This window comes from Daktulosphaira vitifoliae, unplaced genomic scaffold (genome assembly GCF_025091365.1).
Source record: "Daktulosphaira vitifoliae isolate Bord-2020 unplaced genomic scaffold, ASM2509136v1 Scaffold_5, whole genome shotgun sequence".
Lineage (NCBI taxonomy): Eukaryota > Metazoa > Arthropoda > Insecta > Hemiptera > Phylloxeridae > Daktulosphaira > Daktulosphaira vitifoliae.
Genome location: NW_026099576.1, coordinates 14,800,669 through 14,820,566, shown reverse-complemented (window position 1 = coordinate 14,820,566; position 19,898 = coordinate 14,800,669). Strand labels below are relative to the sequence as shown.

Here is a 19,898-nt window from a genome sequence, read left to right as displayed (position 1 = left end):
CAGGACAATTTTTGTAGAATTTGTTATTTACTAACAAAAGTGTTATAATTTATTTTTTTGAGTTAAATATGAATTATAAATACATTATTTTGATTTGAGTTAACACTTTTTATTATAGTTAAGGAAAATTAAAAAAGTTCAGATTTCTCGAAAAAATATTTCAGTTAAAGTATTAATATGTATAAAAAAATACTATAAAGTATTAAAATATGTGGCATGACATTATATATTTTTATAATTATAATAGTAATGCCTGTAGTACTTAATTTAAAAATTTTCTAAATTAATTTATTTAATTTATAGAAACTATTAATACGTTTTTTTTCATCTAAGTGTCTACAATCTTTCATTATCTGAAACAATATAAAATAGTAAGTAAATTATTTTTAATTTAATCTCCGTAATTTTTATCATTAAAAACCTCTATTAATTTACGACTCTTCCCGTAAAATTATTAGGAATTTTTAGCTGTCTAATGATTAATTACTTTTCTTGATAAGCATTGAAGTTAACCCACTGAAAATAATTGATATGTAAAAAAATTTAAGCTTATCCATTAATTATACCTTATAAGGTATAATTTTATTTTTCGATTAATTAAATGGTTAAATTAAATGGTATTATATCATTTTACTACTAATTTAAGGTCTTAATATGCCTACAGGTATAAGTGAATATTTTCAGACATATTTTGATAAAACAATTGGACAGTTATAAAGCATTAGACAGTTCTTTAATACCTTCCAAAAAAGTATTTTAGTAATAGTCTATCTTTAACTTCGTGGTCACACTGTTTGGTCATCCGTCGTTTCTCTCATCACTGGTCAAGTTAATCTGTCAGAATAGCAGTTATGCGCTTGTAAATCGTCGCTCTCTTCTCTTTATGTCGCCTAGTTGTTCAGTTGTGTCAGTTTTTGCGTTGCTCTATTCATGCTTAGGCGCTATTATTTTGACCAAGATTTTTATTTTATGTTATTTAACATTCTCATTGTTATATTATTGATAAATTTGTCATGATAATACTCTTAAAAATTTTAATTTGTAGAAAACTTTGCTTACAACAAATTATCTCTTTAATTTTTTAATCAAGTTTTAGAAACCTCGTGGTTAATTTCAAATTTCTTAGTAACAGACTGGTCTACTGGTGATATAAGTTAATTATTAAAAAATTTGTTGTTGTCATATTGAACAAATATTGTGTAGTAGTACATTTAATAGTCAAAGTCAGAATCTTACAATTACTATTAAAATCAATCACTAGAGTTCTAATACTCCTTTGTGGTGGCTGGTAAAACTTTATCCAGTTGAATCTCATAATTATTATGAGATTCAACTGGATAAAGTTTTACCAGCCACCACAAAGAAGTATTACAATTACTCTTTTACTCATGTACAAAAATTTCAAGCAAAATTAACTATAATTATTAATATTCATTGTCGATCATTTGCTAATATTCAATTTTTTAATATTTCTTGTCCACACTCACACTTGTAATCACTCAAAATTAAATTTATCTAGTCTTTTAACAAACTAATTGGTTTCTTAATTTAAAAATCATACTTAACAACCTTATAAAATTGAATATTAGTTGTCAACATCACTTATTGTTCCTTACATCACAAACTTTGTTGAAAAATTGTTCCTATTGGTCCTCTGACCAATTAGTTTAAGAAATATCTTGCATTTTTGGGAAATCAAATGAATTATAATTACTTGATTTCTAGAAGTCAAGTATTGTAGAATTGATCATTTTGAATTTAGTTGTAAATAGTACAAATCAAATTATGTCATGTATATCAGTTATAATTTTCAGCATATTTAATTAATTATAAATTTAACTTTATGCATGTTACTGTTGAACTCATTTATAAGATTATAAGTTATTCCTTAATGAATTGGTCTTATTGCTTATAATTTGAAATTTTAACTTATTAATTGTCTCAAAAATAATTTGAAAATCATTTATATTATTCATGTTTTATTTAGTTATTGTCATTACATTATTTATTTGTTATCATAGAAATAAAGTAGTTTGTCTTCAGTTAATTTTCTATCTAGCTGTTGTCTATTAAATTTACTCTGTATACAGTCCACTAAAAAATATACAAAATAATATGGTCATTTTACCAGTGAAAAATCTTGATTTTACTTGTACTATTTATTACAATTGTTTATAATTGAATTTATAGTTTAAGTTCAATAAAAACATTAAATTTAAATACTCATTTGATCTATCGGTTAATGTAGTGTGCCTACAATTTTTTGGTACCATTAAAAACACTATATTTCCCAAGAAACTGTTTTAAGATTTATGCTTTCTAATAAAATAAAAAAGATTTATTGGAGTTGATTAAAGAAAAAAACTAACGTTCGCTACTATTCAAGACATTTAAAACCTATTATAGTACTTGGTAATTCACTAAAAATATAATTTCAATATGTGACTGAAAAAAATAAATTTGTGGCAAAAATTTCTATGATTTTTTCGTTAGTAGTAAAAAGAATTAAAATCGAGTTTGTTATTTAAAATTTGTGAGATTTTAGGAATTTATTGATATATATTTCATAATACTTGAGCAAGATATTCAATTTTTCAGAGTATATTTTATTATTGAAAAACTTTAAAAAAATTTAAAAGTTAAAAATCATATTTTCTCCTGATTATAATCAATTTTTTTATGTTTCAAATTAAAAAAAAGAATTTTAAGTGAAATTTGAATCACCATTGATGGATTGGTAAAGGGTCAGATTTACTAAAAATGTATACCAAAAGAAATTCCTGAGGTAATGATATAAAAAGAAATTATTTTATTTCGTTCATTTTTAAAAAGTAATGGCAGTTTTAAGAAAAAAAAATTGTATAGTCTTAAACATAGTCGTTGCCATACAAATTATTAGTACTAAATTAACGAGAAAGTTAAAATAATTTTATACTATTCAAAATGAAATTTATTTTAAAATTAAATTAATCATAATGTAACTTAAATTATTATTGAATTTATTTATTTATTTAATTTAACAATAATGAAATGAAGCTATCACAAATAAATTAAACAGATGGCGTTTTTAATCATTTCTAACATTGTTGAATCATATTAATATTTTTAATTTGTTGGCTATTATTCATGTATAACAAGCTAAAATTTAATTTTTGTTAGCTGAAATAAGTTTATTGTTAAAGGTCAATTTAATATATAAAGGCTATCTTACTAGAATTATTTAACAGTTTAATCAATTTTTTTCGGGTGAAATTGTGTAAAAATTGCAATACATATTTTTTCAACATTTAAATTACAAGATTAACTTTCTAATATGACGAATCTTTTTGAAGATCACCCATATGCATGTAAATGCTGACGTTGTACACAAGTCATTTCAAGAGTTACTGAGAATCGCCATAGCTTTTTCTTTACTATTGTGTCGACAAGGGTGGTGAATTTGATCAGATATTTTTCGCAGAAGATGTAGAATAGATTCCCAGATTTTTAGACTTAAAATATTGATGCTAACATTTCTTGCTCATAAATCATCGGCAAAAAATATTCGAAAACATTTTTTGGTTGTCCGATGTTCCCGTAACCATTTTGTGTTTGAAGAATTCTCATAACTAGACGTGGCACAATAATATGAATAGAACATATATAAACATATGAATGTGCTTGAGTTGTTTAGTAACACATTTTAACATATGTATTAACTAACACATATATTCAATATAATATAATAAGATAAAAAAATACCTATTTTTACGCAAAAGTTAACTACCCTTTCACTGAGGCGTTGGTAGGATTTCATAATGAAGGTAGCCATTGTAAAAATATCTAAAAAATTCTATATTTTTGACCTTTATTTATCGCTCATCTGATTTTTGAATTGAATATGGCTGTCAACGGGGTGCTCGGGCTCCTACCTAATTTTGAACACACAATTTAATGCAAGAAAATATATTTCAAGGCTCTCACCATAAATCGCTTAACCATTTTAGACAAATATAAAAGGCTATATTTTTAAAAAACAAAACAATTCACTCTTGTTTACAACTTAATATGAAATCTATGCCGATATACATTGTATTTTAGTTATTGAAGTTTGGAATTATTGAGTCTATCTTATCTTCAGTTAAATACTTTTGGTAATACAATAAATACAACATGTAAAAAATACTGGTTAGGTTTATTTATATTTTTTATAATATACTTTACACATTATAAAAAGCAATAAGGTTAGGTTTATTGAAAAGAATAGTAGCACAATAATATTACAATAAAAGTTTTGATTAACCATTGGAATTCTCCATTGTATTTATCCTTTTATCGACTAGCCAGTCTGATCTCAGTCATTTTTTCGATTAGCGATTAGCAAAGACAATTGAAGTGTAAGACACTAACGAAATTTAGAGTACATAAAATCTATAGTACAGTTACATATAATGTAGGTTCGGGTAATTGAAAAGAAGTAGGCCACATATCATAAAGAGAAAAATATTATCATGTTAGCAACACCATTTACGAAATTGCAAATATATATTGGAATGTAAATATTTTAATAAATAGCCTAGTAACTAGAAGGTGTAAATCTATTTATCGTAGTATTGTAATGTAACTTAATGTAGTGACATTAACTACAAAAGGCATCACAACCAAACATTTATCTTACCAGGATAATAGAGGCAAGTGAAAACATTTATTTGTACAATAAACCTCTAATATACCTTCACGGGAGGATTTTAATTATTAAACAATTAGAGTAACATAGGTTACCGTAAATAAACTGATCTCTTCAAATTAATACATAACATTTTAATTATTCGTTTAATAATCTGTAGAACAATATCCTCAAGAATATTCTTGTTATTGAGAATATTCTTTAGTGATACTTTAAAAAGAGTTTGTAAAATGATTAAAATTTAAAAAATTTTTAAAAGACTTTAAATCCACATGATAATATCTACTCGTTGGTTAAAGTTTTATAACTGTAAGTTAAACCAAAAAAAAGCTATACTCGAAAGTTCAGTTATTTTTATTTGATAAATAACACTTAACTACTGTATAGTTATCATTAAGTTACTATACAGTAATTATCTCAAAAAACAGATATAGTCAAATACGAAATTCTTTTTATAAATGGTATAAGAATTATAAACAAAAAAAATGACTTTTGTCTATTGTTGTTAATTTTCTGTAAAATTAACAATAATATTATAATACATTACAGTTTTTTGATACGTAGTTACTAAATAGCATGTTGCTAATAATTGTATTAATTTGGGAACATCATCGGTAGTTAGAAAGTGGGAGTACAAGTACCTTACTCATCTCATATCACTGCATGTAGAACATTCTAACTCAGTATGAGTTTGCTGTACGAAAGCGTATTACAGGTCCTTTCGGTCATAGTGTGTACATTGTTGCCTCATTTTGGCCCTTGTCAAAGTTATCTCGTACGTTGCCCTTTAGCGCATAGTAGTTTTTTTTTAGTCAATCTTCCTAACGATTCGCGTGTGCCCTTGTACATAATATAGATAAATTGCCCTCCATTTCGCATGTACATATATTCAATTGCCTTGTGATTGGCCATACCTTAGTGCGCATAGTATATATCGTGCTGTATAATTCAACACAATATACAATAAAAAATTTAAAAAAAGTTTGTACGAGTGTTCACCAATTCATATCTGCATGTCTATTATATTTGTTACCACCTGCTCAAAGTGTACCGTTAGAACTGCAAGTCTTCAATAATCGATAAGTACATATTTGTTAATTTAATTATTTATTATAACTTATTACGCCTTGTGGTGACAATAGTTTTTGAGCAACTTTGTCCCCAATGCTATAATATTTTATATTTATTTGTTATTTTAAATATATAGTATCTGTTATTGCATTTCATTTTTAATTTCTAGTAGTTTTTAAGTACTCTATATCTATACAGTCCACCTATCCTCTACTGGCATCTCATCAATTTATCTTTTGTAACAAAACTATTACATATTGATTCAAAGTCAAGGACTTTGTTACAAGGAAAAAAGAACTAAGCAACTTTAGGCTCTAAGCGACAAATCGACAAAATTTGTCTATACAAAATTGGAACATAAACACCAATACTTTAATTTATTTAATTTTAAGTATTCTTTTTACTTCAATTATAATCTGAACTCATTGGAAATTACTTGGCAGTATATATAACATCTAAATTAAAAAAATATCTCTTGTCAAAAATGTCAAAAATGCGTAAAAAAAAGTTATAACTATTTAGAAGTAAAAACAATCAAAAAAACGTTTTGACCTCTCCTGAAAACTATGAAAAATGTTGAAAAAAGTTTTTTTTACTTTGTATAGCATGAATTTGTACCATACCCAATCAAAGACTTGACTTATAGGAAGGAATGTACAGGTATAGTATAATGTTTTCTCGAGGGAAAATAAAATGGAGTCAACAAGTCTATGAACTTAATGGATTGTGTTATGGAAAGAACTGAAACTAAATTATGAATCCTGGAAAATATTGTTTTTTACAATAGATGATAATAAACGTTTTTGTATGAGCCTCTCTAAAACTTTGGTGAAAATTGAAAAAGTATTATAGGTCTATAAGAAGGAAGCGTATCAAGAGGTTTCTTAGGTTTTGCAATAAGGATGATGATCGAAAATTTTTAGAGGAGGGAAATAGGAAGTTAATAAACTGCGTTAAATATATAGAAGTGAGGTTCTTTTTTAGAAGACATCTAGCAATTTCGATGATTATTAGGTCAAAACCAGGTGATTATACTACTAAGTATTTTTGGATAGTGCATTTAACTTCATATAGAGTGAAATATTTTTCTGGGATATATAGTGGAAAAGGAAAGTTAAGAAATTCATTTATGTTAAAATATCAGAATAATAAGTTATATTAGAGTGAGGAGGTTCGAATATTTTTCAGGAGTTATCTGAACACTTCTTAATAATAATAATACGCTTTATAATAATAATATTTTCTCTACATCGATACATGTTATAGAGAAAGTATTTTCATGTTTATTTGATGGACATAAAAATTTTTTAAACTGCGGTGCTTTTTTATTTTAAAATCAAAAATTATCAATAGAGGATTATTATAATATTTGAGTTATACTTTGAGATAAGTTTCTTAAGGACTAATTTATTATACAAGGCTAAATGGCATGGTAGATGAGTGTATTGATAATATGATGTAACTCTTTTTTTTTCTAAAACAAGTTGTCTTGTACACTTAACTGGCAATTTTTTTGGTATAATCCGACAAGAAATAAAAATCGCCAAATCATATGCAGCGAGAAGGATAGTTAGGTTTGTAAGAATCTTCCATATGGATTTTAAAGTATGATAAATAGGTTAATTAGAAAAATCTCTTGTGGTTTTTCAGTTGGCTTCAGGTTAAAAAAACAAAAAGAGGGAGAGATTGCTTTGTTAAGGGCATTACTTACTTGTCTTAATTCAAACTCAAGAGCACTTAGCTCAGACTTAATTATATTTAAATCAGTAGAAAGATGAATATTGCAAATAACAATTCTTAGAGGTTATTTTCTTTGTGTTCAAACGTATAAAATTCAGTAGTTTTCTTTTTGAAAAAATGCACGAATATCCTAATGTTACCAGGAGTAGAAGTTTGTATTTTTAAATTATTAGTAGACAATTTACATTGGAAATTATTGTCGATTGAGTTATTTTTTTTTAATAATATGTGAAGTTTTAGTGAATTTTAATTAATCCTGGCTAGTCAGGTTTAATTTTTTGTTTTTGTAACGATTCGGCTGTGTCCCAAAATTTATTTTAATTAATGTTTCTGTTTGATTTAATATTTTTATTTAGTCTGGTTGGGTTTGGACAATTTTTTTTATTTAATAATCCGGTTTTGCTTTAGTCTGTTTAACATTTATATTTGGTTTAGTTTGGTCCGGTTTAATTTTTTTTTCATATAATACTTCAGTTTGGTCTTTTTTAAATCTTTTAGAGGGTTTGGTTTGATATTTGAAAATTTAGACCATTCAATGATGTATGGCTGTATTAATAATACAATCAATGTCCTGAGATTCTTTCACAATTATTTTTAATGTTCCTAATTTGTTTTTACGTATCACTCACTATTCACTACATCGCTCGTGCCCATCGTTAGAATATAGTAAGATCATAACGCGGTGTAAACATAACTAACTCAATCGACGTGCCTGTCTATTGTATGATACTAAAAAGTAATTCTATTACTAATTGTCTATTTTTTTTATAACTCATTAAATCAGGTCAAAAGTTCTTTAAATAATTTAAAACTTAAGTCTGTTAATATTTAAAATTAATTTTTTTCTCAGTGTATATTTTCTTTTATATATTTCTGTGTTAATTTAATATGTTGTACATTTTATAAAGGTTACATTAATTGATTAGCGATATTTCAAAATTTATATTCTATGCTAATTTGATAAATTAATAATATAAATAAATGTTGATTTCAATTTCGACAGTAAATTTAAACCTTTAATTTTATTTCTTACTTATTGATATTAATAAATGTTTTTATAATATAATTATTTTAAATTGAAATTATTAAATTTTTAACTTTGATGCGAAGCTGAGAAGGTATTGGTTTTACTATGATGTGATTTTTTTTTTTGTTTGTTACCACTTTTTCTCGGCTCTCTTCATTCTTTCAATGATAAGTTAAAAGATCACAAATCGTATCTAGTCGAAGACATTACCCTCAAAAATTGAAAAAATTTCTCTCGTTCCCCGTAAATAGCTATCGGTAGCCATTTTCAACACGAAGACAAGTCCAGAGGTCAAATTTTTTTTTTCATAATAAAGTATATTACATTATTTTTAATTTAAGATATATATATAAGTATCAGACCTTCCAGAACACTTTCAAAAGTTAAGTTGAAACAGTTAATTTTTTGTGAAAAAGTTGTCATTTTAAATTCCCTCCTGTGGGAAGATAAAAGGTTAAATTTATGAAAAAAATATATCAAATGATAGGTAAAGACATCAAGCATTTATAAAAAATTTGTTTAAAATTAAACACTATCTAAAGATTTGCATCGAAGCGTTTTTTTTTATAGTGATTTTAATCACTGTCAGATATCATTATACTTGATCCATCTATGCTACGTCACCACTGTGCCGCGAACCCCAAGCGCTGGTTTCTTTGTAATATATTCACAAATGGTTAAACTAAAATATTTTGTGAATTAAAATGAGTTAATTTTTTTTATATACTAGTGTAATCGAAATCGGGTTAATTTTAAACATTTTTAGTTATAAGATAAGGCCAGATTTATATACATTTATAAACTTTGTTAAATTATTCCAAATATATCATTCGACGGTAAAATGTGTATTAATATAATTGAAAATTTAAATAGGGTTATATTATAGGGAAGAATCAGGTTTGGTTGGGTTTACTACCCTTAAATTAGGAATTTTTCTGATGTATATTTCAACAACAAATTTAGGCAAACTTGGATCCTTTTATAATGCTTCAAACAACACGTATAAATGCATATAAATCCGTTCTCTAGTTATAATAAATTATTGTATAAGCTTAATTTTATAAATTCCAATACCTTATTGACAATATTTATAATAATTAAATAAAATTTATATCATTGAATGATGCACCTAAGGTGATAAAAGAATTACTTTGTATATAATGAAGAAATAATGCACATACAAAACTATCACGTGACCTGTTTCTTAAAATCCTATAATAATCTCTGTTTTATGTGATTTAATTCCATATTTTTATTAGGTAATCATTCAAGCATTAGTTTTTGAAATATTAACTACTATTTTTTATCGTGTCTCTTTAAAAGCGAAAATTTATTGTACGTGAATTGTTTAATTAATCTTTACACTCTTCAAAACTCAAGAGAATCTTGATATTAATTAACAATTAAAGGTATAATATTATACTAGAGTATTTGATGCATAAAACTATTATACATTAACTAGTTTTAACAAACATATGTAACATCTTATCGTTGGTATATATACATGCTATTAATTAATTAACATTTTTAAAGCTTTTTAGTTTTTGTAATATTTTTGATTAAATATTTCACATTAAAATGTAAAGTATTGTTGCTTTTTAAAAGTGAGTATTCTTATTATTAAAATTCGTCTTATTGAGTAATTAGATAAGATAGTAATTGCTGGTTTTTAGTTTTTTATATGGGTATATTATATAATAGAATTTTTTTTTGCATTATATACTTTAAAAATTGTAAACAGTTTTATAGATTTTGTTTGCAATAATACCACTTCAGATCACTGTTTATTTTATCTATAAATAATATATATATTAATCAAATTTTATATCGTTCATACTATCGACACTCAAGCATCCAATTTTGAACCGTAAATCGTAGTGAATACACTAAATGTTTTAATTAACACTTAATTATATCTTTTTTGATAGCATCTTACTATTTAAATATATTTTGTATTGATAATTACCAAAAAGTAATATTTTAGTGAATAATATCATAGTAATTAAAAAAAATATGTAAAATATCAAAAATTTGTATGAGAGGAGTATAGTAATAATTATTGAATAAATATTGAAGAGTAATAATTATTTAATAAAATTTTTATATTTATTATAAAAACAGATTTGGTTTTAAAAGAAATGTCGGTGGATTTGAAGTTTGAAAATAAAAAATTTTCCGTAAATATTGTATGGTTACGCGACAGCTGCAGGTAAATTCAAATTTTGACAATTATTTCTTTAAAAAAAGTAAGCATAAATTAACATATACCTTATGAAATAGGTGTCCAAAATGTTACAACTCATTATATTCTAGTCGAATAACAACAATCGATAATTTCCTAACAACTACAAAAATCAAAATTTTAAGCTATAAAGAAGACAAAAATACAGTTATAGTCGAATGTAAACATTCATATCAGCTAAATATTTGTGTTAAAGATAAAATTTTTAATTTTGTTTCTTAAATAATTAGGGTCTGATGGACATAATTCGACCTATGATATTAAATGGATTTATGATATATGGACACCGAACAATCAATCTAATATCTTGCCACATTATTGTTTTGGTAAAGAACTCGGAAGTTTACCTCCAAAAATATCTGTTGACCGTGTAAATCAAACAGAAGGTCAACATGAGTTAGTAGAATCTATTCTCAAATACGGTGTAGGAATTATAATCAATGTGAGTTATAAGTATATTTATGAAAAATAATTAACGGTCAAACAGAGATTTATAAATATGAAATATTTATGTTATTTGAAATATGTATAGTATTTTAATAATTAGAAAGTATCAAATTAATTTAAACATATAATTGGAATGATAAAAATTATATTTTTATTTTAAACATTTATATAATAAGAATTGATCACTTATGTCTATTATTATTTAAAATTAAAAAATATACAAAATAATTAGTTAAAAAAAGTATGATATGAAAGTCGTAATGAATGTTACGTAGAATAAACAAAAAGAAACATAAAAAAAAAATAAAGAAGTTGATAAATCTCCTGTAACTAAACATTTATTAACACATAATTCCTCCATTAAAACTAATTAAAAACGCAAATTATTTTAATAAACTTAATGAAAGAAAGAAAATAGAAATATTTAAAAATAATAATAATTTAATTAATTGGGATCTTTGTCCACTTGAAAATTTAACATTAAGCTTTTGTAAATTAGTAAAATCGATTAAATCATAACATATTCAAGTGATAACGTTACTAGGTGATAAGATTCTATGGGTATATAAGGGAGTATTTTTCAGTCGGCGTATCAGTATAAGTTCAGCATTAATAATGGTAGCATTATCAAATAATTATCTGCTAATTTTTTTTTTTTTTTAAATATTTTTTATAGCTTTTTGACTTATGTTTATTTTTAATATTTTAAATACATTTTTAATTATAAAAATAAGTTATACAGTAATATTAGAATTTATATTTATACTGTAATCAAATAATAAAATATTAATTCCTAACAAAATGTAAGTTTTATATTACAACTTTACACGTTCAACTAACAAATCAAGAAATGTAAATCATATTCGAAATATACATATATATATTAGTTTGTTTAATGAAACTGAATTACTGTCATCTTAAACTTGATATAATTTAAATTATAACTTAAGTATAAGAATAAAAAATAATTTTATTTAAATTCCATTATATTTATGTGTAGGTTCAGCCAACGGTTGAGGCTACAGAAAAAGTAGTACGCTGTTTAGCAAGTCCTCAATCAACACTTTTTGGAACAGCAATGTGGACAGTCGGAAACAAAGAAGGACACGAAGATCCCGCATATTTAAGTGGTCCACTGGTTGTTCATACTGATAGCACATATTTCAGTGAGAGTACTGGGTAAATTATTCACTTAGTTACTTAATAAAAACATTTTAAACGAAATTAAAGATAAATTATTTAAGATTTATAATATTAATTACAGACTCCAAATTTTTCATATGTTAGAAAGAGATAGTAATGGTACAGGTGGTGAGAGTACATATGTTGATGGTTTTAAAGCAGCAGAAATATTGAAACAAGAAAACCCAACACACTTTAAAAATTTGACAGAAATTGAAATAGAATCAGAATACATTGAGCCAGGTGCGCATTATAAATGTACCGGACCGGTTATTAAAGTTAATAAGACAACTGGTGAGATATATCAAATCAGGTAATTAAAAAATATCAAATTATTTATTTTTCCTTACTTATTATTTGATTATGATACATTTAAGTAATTGTATAGACTTCGTTGAAATATTTTGTTCTATTTTATAAATACTTTTAGATGTGGAAAAATAGCACTATTGCTGAGGGTACAGAGATAACGTATCAATAGTATTTAAGTTCTTCATTAAATATTTTCAATTAAGATCAATCAAATTAATTAAAATGATATATTGTTTATTTGAGTTAAAAGATGTTTTAAACACTATTATGAAATTCAAAACATTTAAAATAATAGTTTAAAACTAAGATATAAAATATTTATCACAAAAAGCCACAAAACATACTAAAAAAATCACGTAAACGTATTTCGGAAACTATAAAATACGTAAATTTTAGAGTTTTTGTGGCTTTTTGAGTTAAATATTTTTTATTTTTAAAATAATATTTTCCACGAGTGATTAATTCTCATTATACAATTAAAAAACTGATAATTATATTTTGATTGAAACGAAGACAAAATATAAAACAATAATAACTTACGTTTTGTTTAAAATTAAAAAAAAACTTTATTTTCTAACCTTGTTATAACTATGAGATAATATTGTTTTGTAATAATATTGTTTATTATTACTTAGATTTAACATTTATGATCGGAGCCCAAAACCACCAACACGAAGTCAAGAGTTTTATGAGAGTTACGCACACTTTGTTGAAATCTTAAAACGAAAGGACTTGTACTGGAAACAAACTTTACTTTCTGGAACAATCATATTTGTCAATAATTGGAGAGTATTTCATGGTCGAACAGAATTTACTGGTAGACGATATTTTTGTGGATGTTATGTATCTATGAGTGACTTTTTAAGCAAAGCAAGAATACTTGGACTCAAATCTTGAAAATTTCCGTTTTTTTTTATCAAAATTATTTTTGTTACTTATAAACTATTAAAAACAAATAATTATGACATAATTGTTTTATTTTTAATATTAATATATTATAATAAATAATTATAGTTTGTGATCAAATACCACACTCTTTAATATCAACGATGCCACGAGTATTGACGATTACCAATAAGAGGTAGATTTGAGTTACCTCGTTTGTCTAGCCAGAGTAGTATGGTGACTATATATGAACCTCCTAATTGACTTCTGAAAGAGAGGCGTATTATTGATTTACCATGACAACTATTTTTTAAATTTACCTAGTATATTTTTTTATTATTGATAATCAATTGATTTTTATTTCCCTTTTTAAACTAATCATAAAATTTAATTCTAAATCTTATAAAATTTGTTGAAATTATTATTTTCCTACATGACATCAATTCACTGGAAACATCTTCCAGTGGATACTTTTAAATAAATAAACGTTCTTTTTTTTTTATAAAATTACAATTTGGACACAGCTGATAACTTTTTGTGCGCATTTTAATGAGTTCAAGACGAAGAGTTTTTTTAGATTGGACTGATCGTAATTGAAAGTAAATGAGAAGAATACTTTTTGAAGGCGACAATATTAATATAGAAGAATAACTAAAAATGTTTTTCAAAAAACTAATTTCCGTTTTTTTCCGAATACACCTCATATTTATTTTGCGTATAAAATTGTCAAATATATATTAAGTGTTAAACTACCATAGACTTATAAATCTAAATGGAACATTTGATCTTTTAAAATATGTAAGTAGACGAATTATATTGCGAAAACTATATGAAATTGGGTTTTCCCTAACTGGTTGTCCTCTGAGATCACGATCGATATTTGCAAAGGCAAGATCGATATTTATCACTGACACTTGTTGTCAATAAAGATCTATATTACATAATATTCAACTGTTTCTTCCATAATATTTTTTACATTATTAATTACCTGATGTATGATACTACTGTGGGCAAATAGTAGTTAGACTTTTTAATTTAAATTTCGTGCGGAAACCCATTCGTCGAAATATTTTTTTTCTAGTTTGATATGACTGTTAGTGACATCTGTACCAAATGTCACATTATAATAATCATTAGTGATTAGTATACGCTTATCTTTCTGAGGTACAACAAGTGCATTCGGTGAATTTTACAATGAGTGAAATTATTCAACAAAGAAGTTCCATTCAATTTTGTGTGCGGAATCAAATTTCTGGTGCTGAAACGTTCAAAATGTGATAATTGTACGTCGCGATCAAGTGTTTTTAATAGGTAAAAATTTTTCAAAGAGGGTCGAGAACGCGTTGACGACGAACCACGTCCAGGATAGCCATCAACATCAACTGATGATCAACACGTCAATAAAATCAAGGAATTGGTGCTCGAAAATTGACGATTAACAGTCAGAGACCTTATTGGCATCGTTGGAATATCGGAAGGATCAGTGAAAACCATTTTGAAAGATCATTTGGGCCTAAGAAAAGTGAAAGCACGATTGGTTCCAAAATCATTCAATTTTATAGAAAAACAGCGTCGCTTTAACGACTGTAAAACAATGCTTTCTGACTACCAGGATGTCATGAAACGTATTATTACTGGCGATAAGTTTTGGATCTATGCTTACGACCCGGAAACAGATAATCAATCGGCCGAATATCGTGCCAAAGGTGAGCCAAAGCCGAAAAAACCACGTCAAAGCAGATCAAAAATCAAAGTCATGTTGACAGTTTTTTTCGATTATCAAGGTATGGTGTACTCCGAATTTCTTCCGACCGGCCAAACTGTCAACAAGGAATACTATTTAAGTGTTATTTGTCATTTGCACGAAGCTATTCGTAAAAAGAGGCCGGAATTATGGGCCGACAACTCTTGGTTTTGGCACCACGACAATACACCGTTGCATACTGCACTGATTCTTCGTGAGTTTTTCGCCAAAATTCAACCAATATCGTTCCGCAACCACCATATTCACCTGATTTAGCTCCATGTGACTTCTGGCTGTTCAGAAAACTGAAACGACCGCTCTGGGGAAACTTTTGAGTCAATTGAAGACATTAAACGTGAATCACTACGCGCATTGAAGTCTATTCCGGAAATTGACTTTAACAATTGTTTTGAGGATTGGAAAAAACGTTGGCATAAGTGTATTGGGTCCGGGGGGGATAAATTTGAGGGGGGCGAAATAGATTTGAAAGAATAAATAAAGAATTTTAAAATTATGAACAAAGTCTCACTATTTTTTGCCTCCAGTAGTACATTACTATTACATATTAATTATTATTATTATTTCCTGCTTCTTTTATATAATTAATATATGTTTTTATACAAAATTACATTAATATATTTTTAATCATTCAAAAAAATATATATCAAATAGTTATATATTTACACTATCATGTCATTTAATTTGTTAATTAAAATCTAATAAAAATAATTTAATCGTATAGTAAAAATAGTAATATAATGTTTGTAATCTAAATAATAAAAACGGTGTAACCGTGTCTGTAACATGGAGGTGCTTGATGTCAACTGTCTCGGGTTCGAAACCTTGCTCACGGAAAACTTCATTTGTCGAACAAGAGATTAATTCGGTAATTGTAGTTTCCATCCCTCTCACGGGTGGCAGACTATCCAACCGTCCCGAAATGTCAATGGTTAAGAAACCTACTTCATTAGGGAGAAGTCCATGAAATTTAATGGGCTTTAATAGCGATATAAATAAAAATGTAAAATTGTATGAAGAATGTTGATATATTATCCATACGTTTTGTATTGCAATGTGGATAGTAGTCTTTTATAATACCTTTATAATTTACATAGTCATTAATCAAAATAACAGTCTCTATATGTCAATGGCAATTAAATTTCACTGTATATTGTTCATTATTAAAATGCCAGAACTATTTGTCATCTTAAGATATAGAGTGATTCCAATGAATTTACAATATACAGAGTGGAACAGATCTAATTGACAACTCATATAACTTACGATCTACATAACATTTTATACTTTTTTTTAAAATCAGTTTTTACAATATAGAACTATATTTAAAATATGTTTTATGTTATTTTTTGCAATTAAAAAAAATATTTTGAAAATTATTTTTTTTATTAAAATTTTTTTAAGATTTGAAGATAGTCATTTTATAGATAAGTTTTAAAGAAAAATTATGATACCAAAAACTCTTATTTTAATTCAGTAGTTACGTTTATATAGAATTTTGAAGTTTGTTAAATTTTGATTTTTTTAAATTATCTTATGATATCAAAAATCTTGGATCGAAATGCAAATCTTCGTCAGAATTAACCTCTGTTATACGAGATACATTCGTAGTGGGAATGAGTCCTGGAAGAATACAAGACCGGCTAATAGAAGAAGACGCATCTGATCTAAAATCCACGTATGCGAATTTAATGAACATAGTGACTACTAAGGAAGCTACCACGAGAGAAATAAATATTTGGAAACAGCATGAATCGGAACTCGACTATCAAAAGCAACTTCATCAAAATAAACAGGACAGCCATCGGATAAGCCAAAGTGTGAAGTATGTGCCGGCTCAAACCATTTACAAATAAACTGTCGATATAAGGATTACAGCTGCAACATATGCAATTCAAAAGGCCATTTGGCTCCTATGTGCAAAAATGGTAAGAGTTTTAAGCAAAATTATGATATCCATTCATACACTGAATTATTAATTGAAAATTCTAATGAAACAATAAGAGAAACTGATTTTCAAAATAGAATTAAACCATTTACTAATTTATTGATAGAGAATATAGATATTAAGTTTGAAATAGACACAGAATACTTACATAATTTCAAATAAAATGTATTCTACTCTTTTCAATAATATCACAATGTTAGACAATGACATTTCTCTCTCTGATTATGTCGGAAACAACATAAATCCAATAGGTAAAATAGAAATAAATACAAAATATTTAGAAAAAGAATTTAAAACATAATAGTGCATATACTTGATAGAAAAGGGTGGGCCTCCAATAATAGGCAAAAACGACTGAAACAAAATTATTCACCCATTTATAATAATGTGGAAAAAGATAATTATCTGCGTGATATACTAAACTCTTACGAAAATCTATTTAAGGACGAAACAGGCACTTTTAACAAATATGAAATTTCACTCAATATAAAAAAAGATTCGTTTCCAAAATTTGTTAAACCAAAATCAATTTCACTAGCTCTAAAAAATAAAGTAGAAACAAAAATCGATCGTTTAGGTGAAAGCAAAATACTAGTTCCGCTTAATTATAGTGAATGGGCCACACCAATAATTCCAATACTAAAATCCGACAGTACAGTTAGAATCTGTGATGATTTTAAAATTACGATTAATTTAGTGTTAAAAGATACAAAAAATCCCCTGCTCAAAATTGAACACTTATATGCAAATATAAATGGCTCCAAATATTTTTCGAAAATAAATCTCAAAGACGCTTACCAACAAATAGTTATTAAAGAATCGGATCGTAAATATACCACAATAAATATACACAAAGGTCTTTTCAGTTAAACTAAAAGTCTGTTTGGAATAAAATAGTCAGTGAGTGAATTCCAAAAATCTATGGAAATTTCCACAGTAGAAATTAACGATATTGGGGTATTTCAAGATGACATAATAGTGGCAGGTGTACAATTCAAGAACACAACATAAAATAGGTAAATTATTGAATGTTTTGCATAATTGCGATTTGAGGCTAAAGTTAAAGAAATGTAAGTTTTTACAAAAATCAATTGAATATCTGAGTCTTAGAATAGATGAAAAAGGTTTACACACGTTAACAAAACACATTGATGCAATCCGAATCGCGGTCGTTCCAGAAAACAAATCTACATTAAAATTGTTTTTAGGTTTAGTAACGCATTACATGGAATTTATTTCAAATGCAGCTGAAATATTAAAACCATTATATACGCTTCCACGCAATGGTATCAAATGGCACTGGTTACCAAATTGTGACAATGTATATAAAAAATTTAACAAATTTCAAGATCCACATTAGTACATTTTTATCAAAAATTACCACTTAAACTAATAGTAGACTGTTCTTAATTTGCACTAGGTGCAGTCTTATTACATGTGTACTCTGATCATTTTGATTCAAATCAACTATCAATAAAATATATAGTATTCATAGTGATTCAAATGAATAAACAATATAATATAATAAGTATACAGAATGACTCTATTGCGTGAACTCTGAAATCATTAGCGTACAGAGTGATTCTAATAATTTACAATATAATATATAGTATACAGAGTGATTCAAATCTGATAACCCTGAATTATTTAACATACAGGGTGATGCTAATGAATTATTCGTATTAGTTTTATATATAGAATTTTTTAAATGAATATACTATGTAAATTTATATATACAGTGAAGCCTAGTCAAAAACGACAAATAATAATGACAATTTTTTATTTTAGGTATATTTCCAGAATTATTCAAAAGTATCTGGTAGTTCATACCGATTAGAGGTGGTAGTATATTGATGTATTGATATTTAATTTTTTTCAAATAATTATAACAAAATACTGTTTATCGTATTTTCATCACACGAGATGTGTTCAGAAAATAACGGGAATTTTTAAATTTCGCGTGTTTCAAATGTCCAATTTTTTGTCTCAAAGTATGATAAAATTTTCAGTTAAATTAATTGTTTACTTTGTCAATGGTAATTTCTAAGGTTAGTCGTGTTTTTATTAGTTTGGCGATTTTCTTTGTTAAAAAAATGGATCAAAGGATTTGTATCAAGTTTAACATACAGTACTCTGTATATTAAATAATTTAGGATTAATGCATTAGAATCACTCTGTATACTTTATATTTTATTTTTGTACTCCATATTTGTATTACATTAAAATTATCAACAAGAGCAAAGTGTAACAGAACTGATAAGTAAAATTAATATTTTTATCTCCCTTTCTCGTTTATTTTAAAGTGTGTATGGAAATATTTATCTTTTTAATAAACAAATCTTATATTTTAAAATCCTATTTGTATTTTTTATACATTATATTATAATCAAAGAAGATCATAAACGAGTTAATTAGTTAAAGTTATGTTAAGCTTTTTAGCTTAACGGAGATATTTAGATTTTACATCAACTTAATTTTTTTTCGTGTCACAGGCCACTTAACACTAATAAAATATAAATCATAGTGTTAAAAAATATATATATCTATTTATAAATAATAAATACAAACATAAATAAAATAAAATATAAAAAGTAAACATTAGTTATATTCCTTTCA

At 25.9% G+C, this 19,898-nt stretch overlaps 1 protein-coding gene across 3 annotated transcripts; it reads left to right on the top strand.

Annotated features, from left to right (window-relative positions):
- Positions 1-5,348: 5,348 nt before the first annotated feature.
- On the top strand, positions 5,349-13,668 carry LOC126907449 (trimethyllysine dioxygenase, mitochondrial-like). Of its 3 annotated transcripts, none has more exons than XM_050688742.1 (7): positions 5,349-5,749; positions 10,626-10,713; positions 10,785-10,906; positions 10,977-11,188; positions 12,194-12,372; positions 12,458-12,688; positions 13,323-13,668. In XM_050688742.1, the coding sequence occupies exons 2-7, from the start codon at positions 10,643-10,645 to the stop codon at positions 13,582-13,584; spliced, it is 1,077 nt and encodes a 358-aa protein (XP_050544699.1). In that variant the 5' UTR covers positions 5,349-5,749; positions 10,626-10,642; the 3' UTR covers positions 13,585-13,668. The 3 variants fall into 3 exon arrangements, with proteins under 3 accessions (XP_050544699.1, XP_050544701.1, XP_050544700.1); XM_050688744.1 differs by lacking the exon at positions 5,349-5,749 and adding an exon at positions 9,791-9,913; XM_050688743.1 differs by lacking the exon at positions 5,349-5,749 and adding an exon at positions 10,435-10,553.
- Positions 13,669-19,898: the final 6,230 nt, after the last annotated feature.

What these genes read in the sequence shown, in the direction of transcription:
- LOC126907449 (XM_050688742.1), top strand. Translation starts at nt 10,643, where the DNA reads ATGTCGGTGGATTTGAAGTTTGAAAATAAAAAATTTTCCGTAAATATT. An exon ending in GTGTAGGAATTATAATCAAT is followed by an intron (nt 11,189 to 12,193) that starts GTGAGTTATAAG and finishes ATTTATGTGTAG; the next exon opens with GTTCAGCCAACGGTTGAGGC. An exon ending in GGTGAGATATATCAAATCAG is followed by an intron (nt 12,689 to 13,322) that starts GTAATTAAAAAA and finishes ATTATTACTTAG; the next exon opens with ATTTAACATTTATGATCGGA.